We start from the raw sequence: 23,184 nt of genomic DNA, 5'->3' as shown, positions 1-23,184 counted from the left end.
TCCCTTGGATTTTTCCCTCTCTCTCCCAGCCCGATTCGCGCCACCCGCGCCGCTCTGGCCACGCCCCCCGCTCTTGGCCACGCCCATATAACCACCCATTACCATATATGGTGTCTGGCCACGCCCCGTGTCTGCTCGCGCCGCTCTGACCACGCCCCTATGAGATCACGCTGACGTCATCGCCCATTACCATATATGGTGTTCGGTCACGCCCATCGCCGTGGCCACGCCCCCCGGAAGGGGCGGAGCTTGCAGCGCGCGCCGGATTTGAAACAGACACTGCTAACGGCTGGGGCGGGAAAGGGAATATCCCGGGATTGGCTGGAGCGGGAAAGGGAAAGGGAATATCCCGGGATTGGCTTGGAGCGGGAAAAGGAATATCCCGGGATTGGCTTGGAGCGGGAAAAGGAATATCCCGGGATTGGCTGGACGGGAGAAGAAAAGGGAATATCCCGGGATTGGCTGGAGCGGGAGAAGGAAAGGGAATATCCCGGGATTGGCTTGGAGCGGGAAAAGAGAATATCCCGGGATTGGCTTGGAGCGGGAAAAGGAATATCCCGGGATTGGCTGGAGCGGGAGAAGGAAAAGCATCCCGGGATTGCCCTGGATCGGCTCCAAGAGTGGGAAAAGGATCCCGAATTCCCTGGGATCGGGAGCGGGAAAAGGATCCGGAATTCCCTGGGATCGGCACCAGGAGTGGGAAAAGGATCCGGAATTCCCTGGGATCGGCACCGGGAACTCCAAACCGAGGTAGGGGCAGGATGGTGCTGCTGCCAGCCGAGCTGGGATCCCCCATTCCCCGAGCTGGGATCCCCCATTCCCCGAGCTGGGATCCCCCATTCCCTAATCCGGGATCCCCCATTCCCTGAGCTGGGATCCCCCATTCCCCGAGCTGGGATCCCCCATTCCCTGAGCTGGGATCCCCCATTCCCTAATCTGGGATCCCCCATTCCCTAATCTGGGATCCCCCATTCCCTAATCTGGGATTCCCCATTCCCTAATCTGGGATTCCCCATTCCCTAATCCGGGATCCCCCATTCCCTGAGCTGGGATTCCCCATTCCCTAATCTGGGATTCCCCATTCCCTAATCTGGGATCCCCCATTCCCTAATCCGGGATTCCCAATTCCCTGAGCTGGGATTTCACCCCAAACTGGGATCCTCTCCATCCTCCAGATTTGGATTCATCCAGCCTGTTATCCCCAATTCCCCAGTCCGGGATCCCCCAGTTCCCAAATCCAGGATTCCCCAATTCCCAAATCCAGGATTCCCCAATTCCCAAATCCAGGATTACCCAATTCCCAATCCCGGGATCCCTCAACTCCCAAATCCAGGATCCCTCAATTCCCAAATCCAGGATTCCCCAATTCCCAAACCTGGGACCCCTCAGTTCCCAAACCTGTTATCCCTAATTCCCAAATCCGATATCCCCCAATTCCCAATCCCGGGATCCCCCAGTTCCCAAATCCAGGATTACCCAGTTCCCAAATCCAGGATCCCCCAATTCCCAAACCTGGGATCCCCTAATTCCCAAATCCAGGATCCCCTAATTTCCAAACCCAGGATCCCCAATTTCCCAAACCTGGGACCTTCTGTGATTCTCCAATCCAGAATTTCCTCCCCCAATTCCCAAATCCAGGATCCCCTAATTCCCAAACCTGGGACCCCTCAGTTCTCAAACCTGTTATCCCTAATTCCCAAATCCTAAATCTCCCAATTCCCAAATCCAGTTTCCTCAAATTCCCAAATCCAGGGTCCCTGATGTCCCAAACCTGGAACCTTCCTCAAGTCTCCAATCCAGAATTTCCCCCCCTCAAATCCCAAATCCAGGATCCCCCAGTTCCCAAATCCCCCAAATCCCAAATCCAGGATCTCTCAATTCCCAAATCTGATATCCCCTAATTCCCAAACCCGGGATCCCCCAATTCCCAAAACTGGGACCCCTCAGTTCCCAAACCTGTTATCCCCAATTTCCAAATCCAGGATTCCCTAATTCCCAAACCTGTTATCTCTAATTCCCAAATCCTGAATCCCCAGATTCCCAAATCCAATATCCCCCAATTCCCAAACCTGGGATCTTCCTCAATTCTCCAATCTAGAATTTCTCCCCCACAAATCCCAAATCCAGGATTCCCTAATTCCCAAACCTGTTATCCCTAATTCCCAAATCCAGGATTCCCTAATTCCCAAACCTGTTATCCTCAATTCCCAAATCCCCCAATTCCTAATCCCGGGATCCCCCACTTCCCAAATCCAGGATCCCCCAAATCTCGAATCCCCAAATTCCCAAATCCAATATCCCCCAATTCCCAAACCTGGGACCTTCCTCAATTTTCCAATCTAGAATTTCTCCCCCACAAATCCCAAATCCAGGATCCCCTAATTCCCGAATCCAGGATCCCCCAGTTCCCAAATTCCCCAATTTCCAAATCCAGGATTCCCCAGTTCCTCAACCTGCTATCCCCTAATTCCCAAATCCAGAACCCCCTAATTCCCAAACCTGGGACCCCTCAGTTCCCAAACCTGTTATCCCTAATTTCCAAATCCAGAATCCCCAAATTCCCAAATCCGATATCCCCCAATTCCCAAACCTGGGATCCCCTAATTCCCAAATCCAGAATCCCCCAATTCCCAAATCCTGTCCCCCTGGAGTCCCTCCATGTCCCCTCCTGTCCCTCAGGATCAGAATTAGGATCGGGATTGGGATTGGGATCAGCTCAGCTCCATGGACACCTTCCAGTCTCCAACCCCTTCGTGCCGCAAGGAGAAATCAGGTGAGGAACTCTGGGATGATCCTGGAATATTCCCACTGGGAATGGCTGAGATCCCAAAGGCTTTTCCATGGGAAACACCCTCATTCCAAACCGGGAATGTTTCCCATCCATATTTCCATCCCTGTTTCCCATCCCTGTTTTCCATCTGTGTTTTCCATGTTTTTCCCATCCATGTTTCCCATCCTTGTTTTCCATCCCTGTTTCCCCTCCCTGTTTTCCATCCACATTTTCCATGTTTTTTCCATCCTTGTTTTCCATCCATGTTTTCCATCCCCATTTCCCATCCCTGTTTTTCCCATCCATATTTCCATCCCTGTTTCCCATCCCTTGTTTTTCCCATCCGTGTTTTCCATGTTTTTCCCATCCGTGTTTTCCATGTTTTTCCCATCCGTGTTTTCCATGTTTTTCCTATCCCTGTTTCCCATCCCTGTTTCCCATCCATGTTTTCCATGTTTTTCCCATCCTTGTTTTCCATCCTTGTTTTCCATCCATGTTTTCCATGTTTTTCCCATCCCTGTTTCCCATCCTTGTTTTCCATCCATGTTTCCCATCCCAGTTTTTTCCCATCCACGTTTTCCATGTTTTTCCCATCCATGTTTCCCATCCCTATTTTCCATCCCTGTTTTTCCCACCTATTTTTCCCATCCATATTTCCATCCGTTTCCCATCCCTATTTCCCATCCATGTTTCCCACACCTGTTTTCCATCCCTATTTTCCATCCATATTTTCCATGTTTTTCCCATCCCTGTTTTCCATCCCCATTTCCCATCCCCATTTCCCATCCCTGTTTTCCATCCAGTGAGGGAGGCGGGAATGGATTGAGGGGTTGGGATTTGGGAAAATCTCGGGAAAACATTGGGGAAAGGGGGTTGGAAGGATCTTTCCCTAAAAACCGGAGTTGGGAATTTGGTTTGTGGTCCAGCGGGAATCATGGAATTTCAAACCTGGGAATCCAAGCATTCCCAGCATTCCCTGATCCAGGTTCCTCCAAATCTGCAGGGATTTCACTCCCTCTGGGAATGGGGCTGGAAAATCCTTTCCAGGCAGGAGTTGGTCCCAATTCCCAACCCCGTTTTCCTGGGAACAGCTCCAGGCCATTCCCTGTTATCCCAGCCGTGATTTCCCGGGAGCAGATCCTGATCCAGCTGGGGAAACTCCGGGAATTCCCATGGGATCAGCAGGATCTTTTCCTGTGGGATCACTGGGATCATTTCCCCATGGAATCATTGGGATCCCTTTCCCTTGGGATCGCTATGATCCCTTTCTTGTGGGATCATTGGGATCCTTTTCCTATGGGATCATTGGGATAATTCCATGTGGGATCACTGGGATCCCTTTCCCTTGGGATCATTGGGATAATTCCCCGTGGAATCATTGGGATCCTTTTTCCATGGGATGTGGGATCAGCAGGATCCTTTTCCTGTTGAATCATTGGGATCCTTTCCCTGTTGAACCAGTGGGATCCCTTTTCCCATGGAATAATTGGGATCCCTTTCCCTTGGGATCACAAAGATTATTTCCCTGTGGGATCATTGGGATCATTTCCCCATGGAATAGTTTGGATCAATTTCCCATGGGATCATTGGAATCCCTTTCCCATAGAATCAATAGGATCCCTTTGCTGTGGAATCACTGGGATCAGTTTCCCGTGGAATCACTGGGATCCTTTCTCTTGGGATCATTGGGATCATTCCCTGTGGGATCTTTGGAATCCCTTTCCTGTGGGATCACTGGGACACTTTTTTCCTTGGATCACCGGGATTCTTTTCCCATGGGATAATTTGGATCCTTTTCCTGTTGAATCGTTGGGATCCCTTTTCCCATGGGATCATTGGGATAATTTCCCCATGGTGTTATTGGGGTAATTCCCTGTGAAATCATTGGGATCCTTTCCCCGTGGGATCATTGGGATCAATTTCCCATGGGATCAGCAGCATCTTTTCCTGTGGGATAATTGGGATCCTTTTCCCATTGAATCATTAGAAACCCTTTCCTGTGGGATCACTGGGATCCTTTTTCCATGGAATCATTATGATCCTTTCCCATGGAATCATTAGGATCCCTTTCCTGTGGGATCAATGGGATCATTTCCCCATTGGATTGTTTGGATCAATTTCCCAATTGGGATCTTTTTCCCGTGGGATCATTGGGATAATTCCCGATGCGATCGCTGGGATCCTTTTCCTGTGGGATCATTTGGATCAATTTCCATGGGATCAGCAGGATCCCTTTCCCATGGGATTATTTGGATCCTTTTCCCATGGAATCATTATGATCCTTTTCCCTTGAGATAACTGGTATCCATTTCCCATGGGATCATTGGGATAATTCCCCATGGGATCATTGGGATAATTCCCCATGGGATCATTGGGATAATTCCCCATGGAGTCATTGGGATAATTCCCCATGGGATCATTGGGATAATTCCCCTATGGGATCATTTGGATAATTCCCCCATGGGATCATTGGGATAATTCCCCATGGAGTCATTTGGATAATTTCCCTATGGGATCATTGGGATAATTCCCCATGGAGTCATTGGGATAATTCCCCATGGGATCATTGGGATAATTCCCCATGGGATCATTGGGATAATTCCCCATGGGATCATTGGAATAGTTCCCCATGGAGTCATTCGGATTATTCCCCATGGGATCATTGGGATAATTCTCCATGGGATCATTTGGATCATTTCCATATGGGATAATTGGGATCCTTTTCCCGGGAGATCACTGGGATAATTCCCCATGGGATCACTGGGATCCCTTTCCCTTGGGATCATTGGGATAATTTCCCCATGGGATCATTGGGATCCCTTTCCCTGGAGATAATTGGGACCCTTTTCCTGTTGAATAATTGAATTATTCCGTTGAAAAATTCCTTTTCCCATGGAATCATGATGATCCTTTTCCCATGGGATCATTGGGATAATTCCCCATGGAATCATTGGGATAATTCCCCCATGGGATGATCAGGATAATTCCCCCATGGGATCATTGGGATAATTCCCCATGGGATCATTGGGATCCTTTTCCCATGGCATTATTGGGATCCTTTTCCCATGGAATCACCGGGATAATTCCCATGGAATCACCGGGATAATTCCCATGGAATCACCGGGATAATTCCCACGGGATCACGGTGATCCGTTTCCCGCAGATCCCGGCGCCGTTGCCGTGACGATCCCGGCGTCTCCCTTCATGCAGAAGTTGGGATTCGGCACTGGAGTCAGCGTGTACCTGATGAAAAGGTCGGGAATGGGATTGGGAAAGATCCCGGGAATCACCCGGGGGATGGGAGCAGCCTTTCCTGGCGGGAATTCCGGGATTTGGGGTCATTAATTTGGGATAAACTCTGACCGGAATTCTGGGATTTCTGCTCCATTATTTTGGGATAACCCCTGGCTGGAATTCCAGGATTTTTGCTCCATTATTTTGGGATAACCCCTGGCTGGAATTTCAGGATTTGGGTTCCATTATTTTGGGATAAACCCTGGCTGGAATTCCAGGATTTGGGGACAATTATTTTGGGATTTGGGCTCTATTCCTGGGATAAACTGACTGGAAAGCAGGGATTTGGGTTCCATTATTTTGGGATAACCCCTGGCTGGAATTCCAGGATTTTTGCTCCATTATTTTGGGATGAACCCTGGCTGGAATTCCAGGATTTGGGTTCCATTATTTTGGGATAAACCCTGGCTGGAATTCCAGGATTTTTGCTCCATTATTTTGGGATAACCCCTGGCTGGAATTCCAGGATTTTTGCTCCATTATTTTGGGATAACCCCTGGCTGGAATTCCAGGATTTTGCTCCATTCCTTCCTCCACCACCCTGATCTCCACCAGGAAATGCGAATGGATGGAAATTCCCTTTCCCAGCAAATCCCATGGAGGAATTCAGAAAATTCCCAATTTTCCCATCCCGCGGCAGACTTGAATCCTTTTCCTGCTTTTCCTCACCAATCCCATGGGAATTCCAGAGGTTTTTCCTGCCCATTCCAGTGTTTTCCATGGGAATTCTAGAGTTTTTTCCCACCCATTTTGCTGTTTTCCATGGGAATTCCAGAGGTTTTTCCTGCCTGTTCCGGTGTTTTCCATGGGAATTCCAGAGGTTTTTCCTGTCCATTCCAGTGTTTTCCATGGGAATTCCAGAGGTTTCTCTCACCCATTCCGTTGTTATCCATGGGAATTCCAGAGGTTTTTCCCATCCATTCTGGTGTTTTCCATGGGAATTCCAGAGGTTTTTCTTGCCCATTCCGGTGTTTTCCATGGGAATTCCAGAGGTTTTCCCGCCCATTTCCGGTGTTTTCCATGGGAATTCCAGCGGTTTTCCCGGCAGGTCTCCGCAGGGATCGTCGCGCTCTCCCTGGGCTGTGAAGAAAATCAATTCCGGTTGCTCGCGGAGCCAACGGAGCGAATTCCAGCGGAGACTGCGGGAGGAGGCGAAAATCCTGCGGGATCTGCAGCATCCCAACATCGTGGGTAGGGAATGCTGGGAATTATTCTGGGAATTCTGGGAATAACGGGAATTCTGGGAATGAATGGGGAATGGATCTGCAGCATCCCAACATCGTGGGTAGGGAATGCTGGGAATTATTCTGGGAATAACGGGAATTCTGGAAATGGGAATGGATTGGGAATGAGGGAAACATCGTGGGTCAGGATGCTCAGGAATTCCAGGAATTCTGGGAATTCTGGGAATGGATCCTGTGGGATCTGCAACATCCCAACATGGTGGGCCAGGATGCTCGGAAATTCCAGGAATTCGGGGAATTCTGGGAATGGAGCCATTGGGAATGGAGGGAATGACAGAATGGAGGGAATGCAGGGAATTCTGGGAATGGTGGGAATGAGGGAATGGAGAGTTGGATCCACCCAGGATCATGGGAGCTATCAGGGCTGGGATGGGATTTATGGGATTTGAGGTCCTTTCTCACCCAAACCATTCCATGATTGTTGCTGCCATCCCATCCCAATATCCTATTATCCCATCATTCCATCATCCAATTATTCCAATATGTCATTATTCCATTATCCCATCCCTTTATCCCATTATCCCATATCCAATATACCATTATCCCAATATCCCAATATCCTAATATCCCAATATCCCAATATCCCAATATCCAATCCCATCATCCCATTATCCCATCCTATCACATTATCCCGTTATCCCATCATCCCATAATCCTATCCCACTATCCCATTCCATCCTATCACATTATTCCATCATCCCACAATCCCATTATCCCAATATCCCATCATCCCATCACCCCATTATCCCACAATCCCATCCCATCCTATCACATCATCCCATTATCCCATTATGCCACTATCCCATTATCCTGTTATCGTTATCCCATCCCATCCTATCCCATTATCTCATTATCCCACAATCCCATCATTCCATTATTCCATTATCCCATATCCCATTATCCAATCCCATCATCCCATTATCCCATCCTATCACATTATCCCATAATCCCATAATCCCATAATCCCGTAATCCTATCCCACTATCCCATTCTATCCTATCACATTATTCCATCATCCCACAATCCCATCATCTCATCCCATTACCCCATCCCATAATCCCATTATTCCATTATCCCATCATCCCATCATCCCATTATCCCATCCTATCACATTATCCCATAATCCCATCATCCCATAATCCCGTAATCCTATCCCACTATCCCATTCTATCCTATCACATTATTCCATCATCCTACAATCCCGTTATCCCACAATCCCATCATCACATCCCATCCCATTACCCCATCCCATAATCCCATTATTCCATCATCCCATCATCCCATCATCCCATTATCCCATCCTATCACATTATCCCATAATCCCATAATCCTATCCCACTATCCCATTCTATCCTATCACATTATTCCATCATCCCACAATCCCATCATCTCATCCCATTACCCCATCCCATAATCCCATTATCCCATTATCCCACAATCCCATCCCATCCTTTCACATCATCTCACTATCCCATTATCCCATTATCCTGTTATCCCATCCCATCCTATCCCATCATCTCATTATCCACAATCCCATCATCCCATTATTTCATTATTCCATTATTCCATCCCATCCTATCCCACTTTTCCATTATCCCACTTTCCCATCATCCCATCATCCCATTATTTCATTATTCCATTATCCCATTATCCCATCCCATCCCATTTTTCTATTATCCCATTTTCCCATCATCCCATTATTTCATTATCCCACTATCCCATCCTATCCCACTTTTCCATTATCCCATTTTCCCATCATCCCACAATCCCATCATCCCACAATCCCATTATCCCACTACCCCATCATCCCATCCCATCATCCCATCCCATAATCCCATCATCCCATCATCCCGCAATCCAATCCCATTATCCAATCCCACAATCCCATTTTCCCACCCTCCCAGGGTACCGCGCTCTCACGGAAGCTCCCGACGGCTCTCTCTGCCTGGCCATGGAATTCGGGGGAGAGAAATCCCTCAACGACCTGATCGAGGAGCGCCGCGAGCAGCGGCTGGGAGCTTTCCCTGCTCCCCGGATCTTCCAGGTGGCCCTCAGCATGGCCAGGGGGCTGAAGGTAACGGGAAAATCCTGGAATTTGGGAAAATCTGGGAAAATTTGGGAAAAACGGGGTTGGGAGAGGGATGGGGGGAGTTTTGGGAAGGAATTCCCAGCTGGGCTGGAATTTCTGGATAATCCATGGCTGCCCCTGGATCTCTGGAATTCTCAAGGATGGATCTGGATCCACCTGGGATTGGAATGGGATGGGATTGAAGCTCCATGGATCCAAACCATTCCGGAATTCTGGGCTCAAGGACACTCGGAATCCACCCAGAGGGATTTTGCTGGAATTCGGGGATGGCAAAGGGCAGGGAGATCCTTGCTGGAGTGCCGAGATTCCCAGGGAAGCTCCTCGATCCCGAAATTCCTTCCCAGGATGGATCCAATCTCAGGCTGGGAGAGCTGGGAATGGAGGGAATTCCCTGGGAAAGGGGAGATTGCTCGGGATTTGGGAAGGGATTGCTGGCTGGGCTGGAATTCCTGGATATTCCTGGATCCCTGGGAATTCCAAGCAAAATTTGGATCCACAATCCATGGATTTTCAGCCATCGCTTAGCTTTCCACTCCGCATTTCCTCGGCAATCCCGCGGATCAGGAATTCTCCCTGTTTTCCCAACTTTGTGGTTTTTCCCGGGATTTGCAGTATCTGCACAACGAGAAGCGTTTGCTCCACGGCGACATCAAATCCCCCAACGTCGTCGTCCGCGGGGAATTCCAGTCCGTGAAGATCTGCGACGTCGGAGTGTCGCTGCCGCTGGATGAGAACCTGACAGGTGGGAATGCCGAGATTCCCGGGAAAAATCCCGAGATTCCTGGGAAAAATCCCGAGATTCCGGGCTTTGGGAGGTTTGGTGGGGTTGGGAGGATTATTCCTGAGAAAAGGTTTGGAATTCCTCTCGGCTGCCTGAGGATTTGTCTGAGGTTTTGGCCCTGAGAAGGAACTGGAGGATCTGGAATTTCCGGGAAGAATGGAGGAGTTTTTATTGGGAATATTCAGCTGGAGGCTCTGGAGTCTCCTGGAGGAATGTTGGGAATTGATGTTTTTATGGAATCTGGAGCTGGAGGCACTGGCATTTCCTGGAAAGGGAGAATGTGGGGAATGGATCAGTTTTATTGGGAATCTGGAGCTGGAGGCACTAGAATTTCTTGGAATGTGGGGATCCATTTTATTTGGAACTTGGAGCTGGAGGCTCTGGAATGGATCAGTTTTACTGGGAATATGGAGCTGGAGGCCCTGGAATTTCCTGTAGGAATATTGGGAATGGATGAGTTTTTATTGGGAATATTCAGCTGGAAGCTCTGGAATCTCCTGGAGAAATGTGGGAATGGATCAGGTTGGTTTTATTGGGAATCTGGAGCTGGAGGCACTAGAATTCCTTGGAAAGGGAGAATGTGGGGAATGGATCCATTTTATTGGGAATTTGGAGCTGGAGGCTCTGGAATGGATCAGTTTTTATTGGGAATTTGGAGCTGGAGGCTCTGGAATGGATCAGTTTTTATTGGGAATTTGGAGTTGGAGGCTGGGAATGGATCAGGTTTATTGGGAATATCCAGCTGGAGCAGTGGAATCTCCTGGAGAAGGTGGGAATGGGAATGTTCAGTTGGAGGCACCGGAACCTCCTGGAGAAATGTTGGGAATGGATTAATCTTTATTGGGAATCTGGAGCTGGAGGGTGGGAATGGATCCTTTTTATTGAGAATATTCAGCTGGAGGCACCAGAATCTCCTGGAGAAATGTTGGGAATTGATGTTTTTATTGGGAATCTGGAAGTGGAGGGACCAGAATTTTTTGGAAAGGGAGAATGTGGATGAGTTTTTATTGGGAATCTGGAGCTGGAGGCTCTGGAATGGATCAGGTTTATTGGGAATCTGGAGCTGGAGGCTCTGAAATGGATCAGGTTTTTTGGGAATATCCAGCTGGAGCAGTGGAATCCCCTGGAGAGGAGGAGGGTGGGAATGGATCAGGTTTGATTTGGAATATTGAGCTGAAAGCTCTGGAATCTCCAGGAGAAATGTGGGAATGGCTGAGTTTTATTGGGAATATTCAGCTGGAGGGTGAGAATGGATGAGTTTTTATTTGGAATACTGACATGGAGGCTCTAAAATCTCCTGGAGAAGGTGGGAATGGGAATGTTCAGTTGGAGGCACCAAAATCTCCAAGAGAAATTTTGGGAATGGATGAATTTTTATTGGGAATTTGGAGCTGGAGGCTCTGGAATCTCCTGGAAAAATGTGGGAATGGATAAGTTTCTTTTATTGGGAATATGGAACTGGAGGCACTAGAATTTCTTGGAATGTGGGGATCCATTTTATTGGGAACTTGGAGCTGGAGGCTCTGGAATGGATCAGGTTTGTTGGGAATATCCAGCTGGAGGCTCTGGAATCTCCTGGAGAAGGTGGGAATGGGAATGTTCAGTTGGAGGCACCAAAATCTCCGATATAAATTTTGGGAATGGATCAGTTTTTATTGGGAATATTCAGCTGGAGGCTCTGGAATGCATCAGTTTTATTGGGAATCTGGAGCCAGAAAGTGGGAATGGATTCATTTTCCTTGGGAATCTGGAGCTGGAAGGATCCTCAGAGCTCTGGAATCCATCTGGGAATGGGGAAATCCAGAGGATTTTGGAATCCATTGAAGGATCTCCAGGATTTGGGAATCCCTCTGGGAACAAGAATTCCAGGAATTGGGATCTCCAGAGCCCTGGAATTCCCTCTGGGAATGGGAAATCCACAGGATTTGGGAATCCATTAAAGGATCTCCAGGACTTGGGAATCCATCTGGGAATGGGGAATCCAAAGAGGTTTGGAATCCCTCTGGAATTCCATCTGGGAATGGGGAATTCCAGGAATTGGGATCCCCAGAACCCTGGAATTCCTTTGGGGAAATGGAAAAATCCAGAGGATTTGGGAATCCATCTGGGAATGGGACATCCAAAGGGGTTTGGAATCCCTCCAGGGCACAGGAATCCTGGGATTTGGTATCCCCAGGGCTCTGGAATTCCCCCTGGGAATGGGAAATCCACAGGGGTTTGGAATCCATTGAAGCATCTCCAGGACTTGGGAATCCATGTGGGAATGGGAAATCCATAGGGGTTTGGAATCCCTCTGGAATCCTTGCTAGGAATGGAAAATTCCAGGATTTGGGATTCCCAGAGCCCCAGAATTCCCTCAGGAGTGGGAAATCCACAGGATTTGGGAATCCATCTGGGAATGGGGAATCCAAAGGGGTTTGGAATCTAAGGATCCCCAGAGCTCTGGAATTCCATCTGGGAATGGGAAATTCTGGGAATTGGGATCTCCAGGGCTCTGGAATCCCTCCAGGGCACAGGAATTCTGGGAATTGGGATCTCCAGGATTTGGGACTCCCTCTGGGAACAAGAATTCCAGGATTTGGGATCCCCAGATCCCCAGAATTCCCTGTGGATCGGGAATTCCCCCTAATCCCACCCCACCCCATGGCAGTGAGCTCGCCGGAGCTGCGCTACATCGGCACGGAGCCCTGGAAGCCTCGGGAAGCGCTGGATCCGCCAGGAATCATCTCGGATAAATCCGACATCTTCCCCTTCGGCCTGACGCTGTGGGAAATGCTGACCCTGAGCATCCCTCACCTGCCCGAGCTGGGATCGGACAGCGGTGGGAATTCCGGCTGGGAATGCGGGAATGGGGGGCTGGGAGAGGTGGGAATGGGGGGTTGGAGGAGGGAAAATTCCAGGGAAATCCTTGGAGTGTTGGATGGAGGCTTCCGGGAGAGCTGGAGAGGGATTTGGGGGAAGGGATTTGGGAAAGTGGGAAGGGGAATGGGGAGGTTTGGTGGGATTTGGGAAGGAATTGCTGGTTGGGAGGAGTTCTGGGATAATCCATGGCTGTCCCTGGATCCCTGGGAATGTCTAAGGATGGATTTGGATCATCCTGGGATTGGAATGGGATGGGATTGAAGCTCCATGGATCCCAAATTATTCTGGAATTCTGGGATGAAGGACACTCGGAATCCAGCCAGAGGGATTTTGCTGGAATTCGGGGATGGCAAAGGGCAGGGAGATCCTTGCTGGAGTGCCGAGATTCCCAGGGAAGCTCCTCGATCCCGAAATTCCTTCCCAGGATGGATCCAACCTCAGGCTGGGAGAGCTGGGAATGGAGGGAATTCCCTGGGAAAGGGGAGATTGCTTGGGATTTGGGAAGGAATTCCCGGCTGGGCTGGAATTCCCAGGGAAGCTGTGGCTCCATGGGGATTCCCAGGATGGATTTGGGATTGTGGGAAGTGCTGGGGTTGGATCAGGATTGGATCCAAACTCAATTCCACAGGATTCACTCCAATCCCAACAATTCCCAACCATTCCTAACCTCAATCCCACCAATTCCCACCATTCCAGAGAGCTCCTTTTCCAAGAATTTCTTTGACGAGGATTCCCACTCCCAACCAATCCCAACAATTCCTAACCAGTTCCCAACCAAAATTCCCAACCATTCCCAAAAAATCCCAACCAAGCCCAACAATTCCCAACCAATCCCAAGGGAATCACACCAATTCCCAACCACTCCCAAAAATTCCCAACCAATCCCAACCATTCCCAACGAATCCCAGTAATTCCCAGCTATTCCCAACAATCCCAACCAATCCAAATCAAACCCAACAATTCCCAACCAATCCCGAGGGATTCACTCCAATCCAAACAAATCCCAACCCATCCCAACAACTCCCAACCTCAATTCCCACCAATTCCCAACCTCGATCCCACAATTCCCGCCCTTCCCACCACTCCAGAGAGCTCCTTTTCCAAGGATTCCTTCAAGGATTCCTTCGATGAGGATTCCTACTCCCAACCAATCCCAACAATTCCCAACCATTCCAAACCAATGCCAAGGGATTCACTCCAATCCCACAATTTCCAACAATTCCCAACCAATCCCAACAATTCCCAAGGGATTCACTCCAATCCCAACAATTCCCAACCCATCCCAACAATTCCAGCCAATTCCCAACAATTCCCAACCAATCCCAAGGGATTCACTCAAATTCCCAACAATTCCCAAGGGATTCACTCCAATCCCAACCAATTTCCAACCAATCCCAACCAACCCCAACATTTCCCAACCATTCCTAAGCCAATCCCAACAACAATTCCCAGCATTTCCCAACAATTAATTCCCAACAATTCCCGCCCTTCCCACCACTCCAGAGAGCTCCTTTTCCGAGGATTCCTTCGATGAGGATTCCTAATCCCAACCAATCCCAACAATTCCCAACAATTCCCAAGAGATTCACTCCAATCCCAACAGTTCTCAACCCATCCCAACTAATCCCAAAAATTCCCAAAGAATTCCCAACCAAACCCAACCATTCCCAACCAATCCTAACCAATCCCAACATTTCCCAACCTCAATCCCACAATTCCCGCCCTTTCCGCCCCTCCAGAGAGCGCCTTTTCCGAGGATTCCTTCGATGAGGATTCCTAATCCCAACCAAACCCAACCAATCCCAACATTCCCAACAATTCCCAACCCAATCCCACAATTCCCAATAATTCCCACCACTCCAGAGAGCTCCTTTTCTGAGGATTCCTTCGATGAGGATTCCTACTCCCAACCAATCCCAACAATTCCCAACCATTCCAAACCAATGCCAAAGGATTCACTCCAATCCCACAATTTCCAACAATTCCCAACCAATCCCAAGGGATTCACTCAAATTCCCAACAATTCCCAAGGGATTCACTCCAATCCCAACAATTCCCAAGGGATTCACTCCAATTCCCACCATTCCAGAGCTCCTTTTCTGAGGATCCCTTCGACGAGGATTCCTAATCCCAACCAATCCCAACCAACCCCAACATTTCCCAACCAAACCCAACAATTCCCAACAACCAATCCCAACAATTCCCAACCCAATTCCCAACAATTCCCACCACTCCAGAGAGCTCCTTTTCCGAGGATTCCTAATCCCAACCAATCCCAACAATTCCCAACCAATCCCAACAATTCCCAACCAATCCCAGTAATTCCAAACCAATTCCCACAATTCCCACCATTCCAGAGAGCTCTTTTTCCAAGGATTCCTTCGACGAGGATTCCTAATCCCAACCAAACCCAACCAAACCCAACATTCCCAACAATTCCCAACCCAATCCCAGTAATTCCAAACCAATTCCCAAACAATTCCCACCATTCCAGAGAGCTCCTTTTCCGAGGATTCCTTCGACAAGGATTCCTAATCCCAACCAAACCCAATCAATCCCAACCAATCCCAACAATTCCCAACCTCAATCCCACAATTCCCAATAATTCCCACCACTCCAGAGAGCTCCTTTTCGGAGGATTCCTTCGATGAGGATTCCTAATCCCAACCAATCCCAACAATTCCCAACCATTCCAAACCAATGCCAAAGGATTCACTCCAATCCCACAATTTCCAACAATTCCCAACCAATCCCAAGGGATTCACTCCAATCCCAACAATTCCCAAGGGATTCACTCCAATTCCCACCATTCCAGAGCTCCTTTTCCGAGGATCCCTTCGACGAGGATTCCTAATCCCAACCAAACCCAACCAATCCCAACATTCCCAACAATTCCCAACAACCAATCCCAACAATTCCCAACCCAATTCCCAACAATTCCCACCACTCCAGAGAGCTCCTTTTCCGAGGATTCCTAATCCCAACCAATCCCAACAATTCCCAACCAATCCCAACAATTCCCAACCAATCCCAGTAATTCCAAACCAATTCCCACAATTCCCACCATTCCAGAGAGCTCCTTTTCCGAGGATTCCTTCGATGAGGATTCCTAATCCCAACCAAACCCAACCAAACCCAACAATTCCCAACAATTCCCAACCCAATCCCAGTAATTCCAACCCAATTCCCAAACAATTCCCACCATTCCAGAGAGCTCCTTTTCTGAGGATTCCTTCGACGAGGACTCCTACTACGCCTCGCTGGGCTCGCGGCCGGCGCTGCCGCTGGAGCAGCTGCAGGAATCGCACAGAGCCATGGTGGAGCTTTTCTCCGTCTGCACCGCGGAGATTCCCGCCAAGAGACCTTCGGCAGCGCGGATCGTCGAGGTGCTGGAGAATTCCCAAATCCCGGAGTGATTTTCTGGGAATTCCGGAGATTCCGGCTTCCCATCGGCTCCAGCTGGCGTTGGGTTGATGGCGGTTTTGGGGTTTTGGGGTTGGATTTGCCATCTTTATTTTGGGATGGAAGTTTGGGGTTGGATTTTCCTAAGTTTGGGATGGATTTTCCCAAGTTTGGGGTTGGATTTTCCTAAATTCGGGATGGATTTTCCCAAGTTTGGGGTTGGATTTTCCCTCCTTTTTGGGTTGGATTTTCCATTTCTCTAGGTTGGATTTTCCCCCTTTTTTAGGTTGGATTTTGCCCTCTTTGGGGTTGGATTTTCCCTCTTTTTTAGGTTGAATTTTCCCTCTTTTTTAGGCTTCATTTTCCCAGATTTAGGGTTGGATTTTTCCTCCTTTTTAGGCTCCATTTTCCTAAATTTGGGGTTGGATTTTCCATCTATATTTGAGTTGGATTTTCCCTGTTTTTTAGGTTGGATTTTCCCAAGTTTGGGGTTGGATTTTCCCAATTTGGAGTTTGGTTTTCCTTCTTTATTTGGGATGGGTTTTCCCCACTTTATGGTTGGATTTCCCCCTTTTTTGGGTCGGATTTTCTCAAATTTGGGATTGGATTTTCCCTCCTTTTTTTGGTTGGATTTTCCCAAATTTGGGGTTGGATTTTCCTTCTCTAGGTTGGATTTTCCCTCCTTTTTGAGATGAATATTCCCTGATTTAGGGTGGATTTTCCCAAGCTTTTAGGTCAGGATTTCCCTCAGTTTTGGGATGGATTTTCCCAAGTTTGGGGTTGGAATTTCCCTCTTTTTCAGGCTGGATTTTCCCTCTTTCTTTAGGGGAATTTTTGGGGAAATTAGCTGGATTTTTTTCAAATTTGGGGTTGGATTTCTCCTCTTCTTTGGGTTGGATTTTCCCTCCTTTTTGAGTTGAATTTTCCCTTTCTCTAGGTTGGATTTTCCCCCTTTTTTGGGTTGGATTTTCCCTCTTTTTGGGATCAGATTTTCCTTTTTTGTTAGGTTGGATTTTCCCTCCTTTTTGAGTTGGATTTTTGCTCTTTTTCGGTTGGATTTTCCCAAATTTGGGATTGGATTTTGCCTCCCTTTTAGGTTGGATTTTCCCAAGTTTGGGATTGGATTTTCCCTTTCTCTAGGTTGGATTTTCCCTCCTTTTCGAGTTTGATTTTCTCTCTTTTTCAGGCTGGATTTTCCTAAATTTGGGGTTAAATTTTCCCTCCTTTTAGGGTTGGATTTTCCCTTTTTTTTGGGATGGATTTTCCCAAATTTAGGGTTGGATTTTCCCCATTTTTTAGGATGGATTTTCCCTCCTTTTTGAGTTGAATTTTCCCTTTCTCTAGGTTGGATTTTCCCCCTTTTTTGGGTTGGATTTTTCCCTCTTTGGGGTTGGATTTTCCCTCTTTTTGGGATCAGATTTTCCTTTTTTGTTAGGTTGGATTTTCCCTCCTTTTTGAGTTGGATTTTTCCAATCTTTTAGGTCAGATTTTCCCTAATTTAGGGTTGGATTTTTCCTTTTTTGGGCTGGATTTTCCCAAATCTGGGATTGGATTTTTCCCTCTTTTTTTAGGTTGGATTTTCCCTATTTCGGTTGGATTTTCCCTCCATTTTAAGTTGGATTTTCCCAAGTTTGGGGTTTGATTTTCCCTCTTTTTAAGGTCAGATTTTTTTCCTCCTTTTAGGTTGGATTTTCCCTCTTTCTTTAGGGAATTTTTTGGGGGGAAATTCACTGGATTTTCCCAAATTTGGGGTTAATTTTTCCCTCCTTTTTGAGTTGGATTTTCCCTCTTTCTTTAGCGATTTTTTTGGGGGAAATTCACTGGATTTTCCCAAATTTGGGGTTAATTTTTCCCTCCTTTTTGAGTTGGATTTTCCTTCTTTTTTTGGTTAGATTTTCCCAAGTTTTTAGATCAGATTTTTCCTCTTCTTTGGGATGGATTTTCCCCCATTTTTAGGGAAATTCCATTTTTTTTTTTAAATTTGGGGTTGGATTTTCCCAAGTTTGAGGTTAGATTTTTCCCAAATTTGGGGTTGGATTTTCCCTCTTTTTTTAGGGATTTTTTTGGGGGAAATTCACTGGATTTTCCCAAATTTGGGGTTAAATTTTCCCCCCGTTTTCAGTTGGATTTTCCTTCTTTTTTGGGATGGATTTTCCCAATTTTTGGGTCACATTTTCCCTGGTTTGGGGTTGGATTTTCCCAGTTTTTGGGATGGATTTTCCCAAGTTTTGTATCCTGAATATTCCCAATAAACATTTTGTTTTTCTCCAAGTCTGTTTGGTGGATTTTCTTTGGGGATTTGGATTTTCCAGAGGGTTTGGAGCTCAGAAATCCTGAAAAATCCATGGAATGTTGACAGAAAATCCTGGAATATCATCCAAAAACCTTGGAATATTATCCTAAATAAATCCTGGAATATCACCAGAAAATCCTGGAATGTTATCATAAATAAATCATGGAATATAATCAGAAAAATCTTGGAATATTATAATAAAACCTTGGAATATTATCCTAAATAAATGATGGAATATCACCAGAAAATCCTGGATTATAATAAAACTTTGGAATATCAACACAAGTTTAAGGAATAACATCATCAAATCTTGGAATATGATAAATCCTTGGAATATCCTCATAAAACCTTGGAATATTGACATGAAATTGTGGAATATTGGCAGAAAATCCAGGAATATTGGGATGAAATTGTGGAATATTAACTCAAAATTGTGGAATATTGAGGTAAAATAATGGAATATTGTGGTGAAATCCTGGAATTTTACCATGAAATCCTGAAATGTTGTCAAGAAATTGTGGAATTTTAGCATAAAATGATGGAATATTGGGATAAAATAATGGAATTTTGTGATGAAATGATGGAATTTTGTGACAAAATAATGGAATATTGAGATGAAATGCAGTAATGAAGAAAATAGTATATGAAATTCTGGAATTTTACCATGAAATCCTGAAATGTTGGCAAGAAATTGTGGAAAATTGGCATAAAATTGTGGAATATTGAGACAAAATTCTGGAATATTGAGATAAAATAATGGAATATTACCATGAAATTGTAGAATTTTGTGATGAAAAAATGGAATATTGTGATAAACCTACGGAAAATCCTCCAAAAATCCTGGAATATTGTGATAAAATAATGGAATAGTCATAAAATTCTAGAATATTACCATGAAATTCTGAAATATTGTCAAGAAATTGTAGAAAATTGGCACAAAATTAAGGAATATTTTCAAACTTACGGAATATTGGGATGAAATAATGGAATAGCCATGAAATTGTGGAATATTTCCATAAAATTCTGAAATAATGTCACGAAGTTGTGGAAAATTGGCATTAAAAACATGGAAAATTGTGCTGAAATAATGGAATTCTGTGACAAAATTCTGGAATATTGAGATAAAATGATGGAATATTACCATGAAATTGTAGAATTTTGTGATGAAAAAATGGAATATTGTGATAAACCTACAGAAAATCCTCCAAAAATCCTGGAATATTGTGATAAAATTATGGAATAGTCGTAAAATTCTAGAATATTTCCATGAAATTCTGAAATGTTGGCAAGAAATTGTAGAAAATTGGCACAAAATTAAGGAATATTTTCAAACTTACGGAATATTGGGATGAAATCATGGAATAGCCATGAAATTGTGGAATATTTCCATAAAATTCTGAAATAACGTAACGAAGTTGTGGAAAATTGGCATTAAAAACATGGAAAATTGTGCTGAAATAATGGAATTTTGTGACAAAATTCTGGAATATTGAGATAAAATGATGGAATATTGGCATAAAATCCTGAATATTGTCATGAAATCTTGGAATATTGGCATAAAACCATGGAATATTGTAATAAAATGATGGAATATTGTGATAAAATCCTGGAATTCCCAGGCTGGAAAAGCCCCAGGAGGCTCCAAGAGCAAATTCCATGAGGAAAATTCCTGGGAAAGAATTCCAGCAGAATTAACTCAAACCAACGTTTTTATTAACCAACCTCTGATCCCAAAAATTAACTTAAATCCCAACAAATCTCCCGGAAAAACCAAGGAATTCCCAGGGAATCCCAGAATTCCAGCGGGAGGAAGGACTGTACACAAAGTGACCTGGAGGATTCTGGGATTGCCAGGGGAGGGAAGGAGAATTCCCAAGGAAATGAAGGATTCCCAAGGAAATGAAGAATTCCCAAGGAAATGAAGAATTCCCAAGGAAATGAAGAATTCCCGAAGGAAATGAAGGATTTTCAAAGGGATGAAGAATTCCCAAAGGAAGGAGAAGGAAATATTCCCAAGGAATTCCCAAGGGAATGAAGAATTCCCCAAAAAAAAAAAGGAGGATTCCCAAGGAAAGATTCCAGAAGGAAGGGAGGAAATTAGGAATTCCCAAGGAAATTAGGAATTCCCAAAGAAATTAGGGATTCCCGAGGAAATTAGGAATTCCCAGGGAAATTAGGAATTCCCAGGGAAATTAGGGATTCCCAGGGAAAGGAAGGATTCCCAAGGAAAGAATTCCCAAAGCAAGGAAGGAATCCAGAGGGAAGAGGAGAATTCCCAAGGAAATTAAGGATTTTCAAAGGAATTCTGGGAATTGCCTGGGGAGGGAAGGAAAGGATTCCCAAGGGAATGAAGAATTCCGAAGGAAATGAAGGATTTTCAAAGGGATGAAGAATTCCCAAAGGAAGGAGAAAGAAATATTCCCAAGGCATTCCCAAGGGAAGGAAAGGATTCCTAAGGAAATGAAGAATTCCCAGGGAATTGAGGATTCCCAAGGGAGGGAAGGGAAAGATTCCCAAGGGAATGAAGAATTCCCAAGGGAAGAATTCCCAAGGAACTGAAGGATTCCCAAGGGAATGAAGAATTCCCAAGGAAATTATGGATTCCCAGGGAAGGATTCCCAAGGAAATAAAGGATTCCCAAAGAACTGAAGAATTCCCAAGGGAAGGGGAAGGAAGGATTCCCAAGGAATGAAGAATTCCCAAGAGAATTAAGGATTCCCAAGAGAGGGAAGTTTCAGGGAAGAATTCCCAAGGAAATGAAGGATTTGCAAAGGAAAGATTCCTAAAGCAGGGAAGGATTCCAGAGGGAATGAAGGATTCCCAAGGAAATGAAGGATGCTCAAAGGAATGAAGAATTCCCAAAAAAATGAAGGATTCCCAGGGAAAGATTCCAGAGGGAAGGGAGGAATTCTCAAGGAAATTAGGGATTCCCAAGGGAAGAATTCCCAAAGCAAGGAAGGAATCCAGAGGGAAGAGGAGAATTCCCAAGGAAATGAAGGATTCCAGAGGGAAGGGGAAGATTCCCAAGGAATTCAGGATTCCCAATGGAAGGATTCCCAAGAGAATTAAGGATTCCCAAGAGAAAGAAGTTTCAGGGAAGGGAAGGGAAGAATTCCCAAGGAATTGAATTCCTAAAGAAATGAAGAATTCCCAAAGGGATGAAGAATTCCAGAGGGAAGGGAAGGATTGCCAAGAGCATTAAGGATTGGGAAGGGAAGGGATTGAAGGATTCCCAAGGAAATAAGGGATTCCCAGGGAAGGGAAGATTCCCAAGGAAATGAAGGATTCAAGGGAAGGGGAGGGGAGGATTCCAAGGAATTCCCAAGGAAATGAAGGATTGCTAAGGAAATGAAGGATTCTCAAAGGAGTGAAGGATTCCCAGGGAATTCCCAAAGCAGGGAAGAATTCCCAAGGAAATGAAGAATTCCCAAAGGGATGAAGGATTCCCAGGGGATGATTGCCGAGGGAAGGAAAGGATTCTCAAGCAAATGAAGGATTCCCAAGGGAATGAAGAATTCCCAAAGCAGGAAAGGATTCCCAGGGAATGATTCCCATGGAAATGAAGGATTTCAGAGGGAATGAAGGATTCCCAAGGGAAGTTTCAGGGAAGGGAAGGAGAATTCCCAAGGAAATGAAGGATTCCCAAGGGAGGGAAACGAAGGATTCCCAGGGAATGATTCCCAAGGGAGGGATGGAAAGGATTTCTGAGGAAATGAAGGATTCCCAAGGGAATGAAGGATTCGAAGGGAAGAAATTCCCAAAGCAAGGAAGATTCCAGAAGGAAGGGAATGAAGAATTCCCAAAGAACGGAATGATTCCCGAGGGAAGGAGAGGAAAGGATTCCCAGGGAATTGCCAAGGGAAGGGAAAGGATTCCCGATAAAGGGATTGAGGATTCCCAATGCAGGGAAGGAAAAAGATTCCCAGGGAAAGGGAGGATTCAGAGGGAAGGGAAGGATTCCCAAGGAAATGAAAGATTCCCAAGGAAATGAAAGATTCCCAAGGAAGGAGAGGGAAGGGAAGAATTCCACAGAGAATGAAGAATTCCAAAGGAAATGAAGGATTCTCAAAGGAATGAAGGATTGCCAGGGGATGATTGCCAAGGGAGGGAAGGAAAGAATTCCAGAGGGAAGGGAAAGATTCCCAAAGAAATGAAAAGTTCCCGAGGAAATGAATTCCTGAGGAAATGAAGGATTCTCAGAGGGATGAAAGATTCCAGAGGGAAGAATTCCCAAGGAAATGAAGGATTTTCAAAGGAATGAAGAATTCCCAAAGGAAGAAGAAGGAAATAGTCCCAAGGAATTCCCAAGGGATTTAAGGATTCCCAAGGGAAGAATTCCCAAGAGAATTAAGGACAGGGAAGGGAAGTTTCAGGGAAGGCAAGGGAACACCCAAGGAAATGAAAGATTCCCAAAGAAATAAAGAATTCCCAAAGAAATAAAGAATTCGG

General features: G+C 45.9%; 1 protein-coding gene and 1 long non-coding RNA gene across 4 annotated transcripts; both read left to right on the top strand.

Moving 5' to 3' along the window:
- Positions 1–682: 682 nt before the first annotated feature.
- Positions 683–17,680, top strand: LOC146440533 (lymphokine-activated killer T-cell-originated protein kinase-like). 3 transcript variants are annotated; one of them, XM_085057224.1, is made up of 9 exons: positions 683–750; positions 2,692–2,773; positions 5,934–6,024; positions 7,113–7,255; positions 9,213–9,382; positions 10,010–10,139; positions 12,829–12,999; positions 16,251–16,574; positions 17,449–17,680. In XM_085057224.1, exons 2-8 carry the CDS (start codon positions 2,725–2,727, stop codon positions 16,454–16,456), a joined length of 960 nt encoding a protein of 319 aa, XP_084913350.1. In that variant the 5' UTR covers positions 683–750; positions 2,692–2,724; the 3' UTR covers positions 16,457–16,574; positions 17,449–17,680. The 3 variants fall into 3 exon arrangements, with proteins under 3 accessions (XP_084913350.1, XP_084913349.1, XP_084913351.1); XM_085057223.1 differs by lacking the exon at positions 683–750 and having other exon boundaries at positions 2,662–2,773; XM_085057225.1 differs by lacking the exons at positions 683–750; positions 16,251–16,574; positions 17,449–17,680 and adding an exon at positions 14,544–14,630 and having other exon boundaries at positions 2,662–2,773.
- Positions 17,681–18,479: 799 nt separating this feature from the next.
- LOC146440532 (uncharacterized) lies at positions 18,480–18,713 on the top strand. Its single transcript, XR_014851423.1, has 2 exons — positions 18,480–18,623; positions 18,669–18,713. It is a non-coding gene; the product is annotated as an uncharacterized LOC146440532 (long non-coding RNA).
- The last annotated feature ends 4,471 nt before the right edge of the window (positions 18,714–23,184 follow it).

The sequence above is a fragment of the Lichenostomus cassidix genome, chromosome 3 (assembly GCF_008360975.1).
Source record: "Lichenostomus cassidix isolate B80296 chromosome 3, HeHo_3.0, whole genome shotgun sequence".
In the NCBI taxonomy this organism is placed as follows: domain Eukaryota; kingdom Metazoa; phylum Chordata; class Aves; order Passeriformes; family Meliphagidae; genus Lichenostomus; species Lichenostomus cassidix.
The sequence above is the reverse complement of the archived record's forward strand: the minus strand, read 5'-3'. Positions and strand labels throughout refer to the sequence as shown.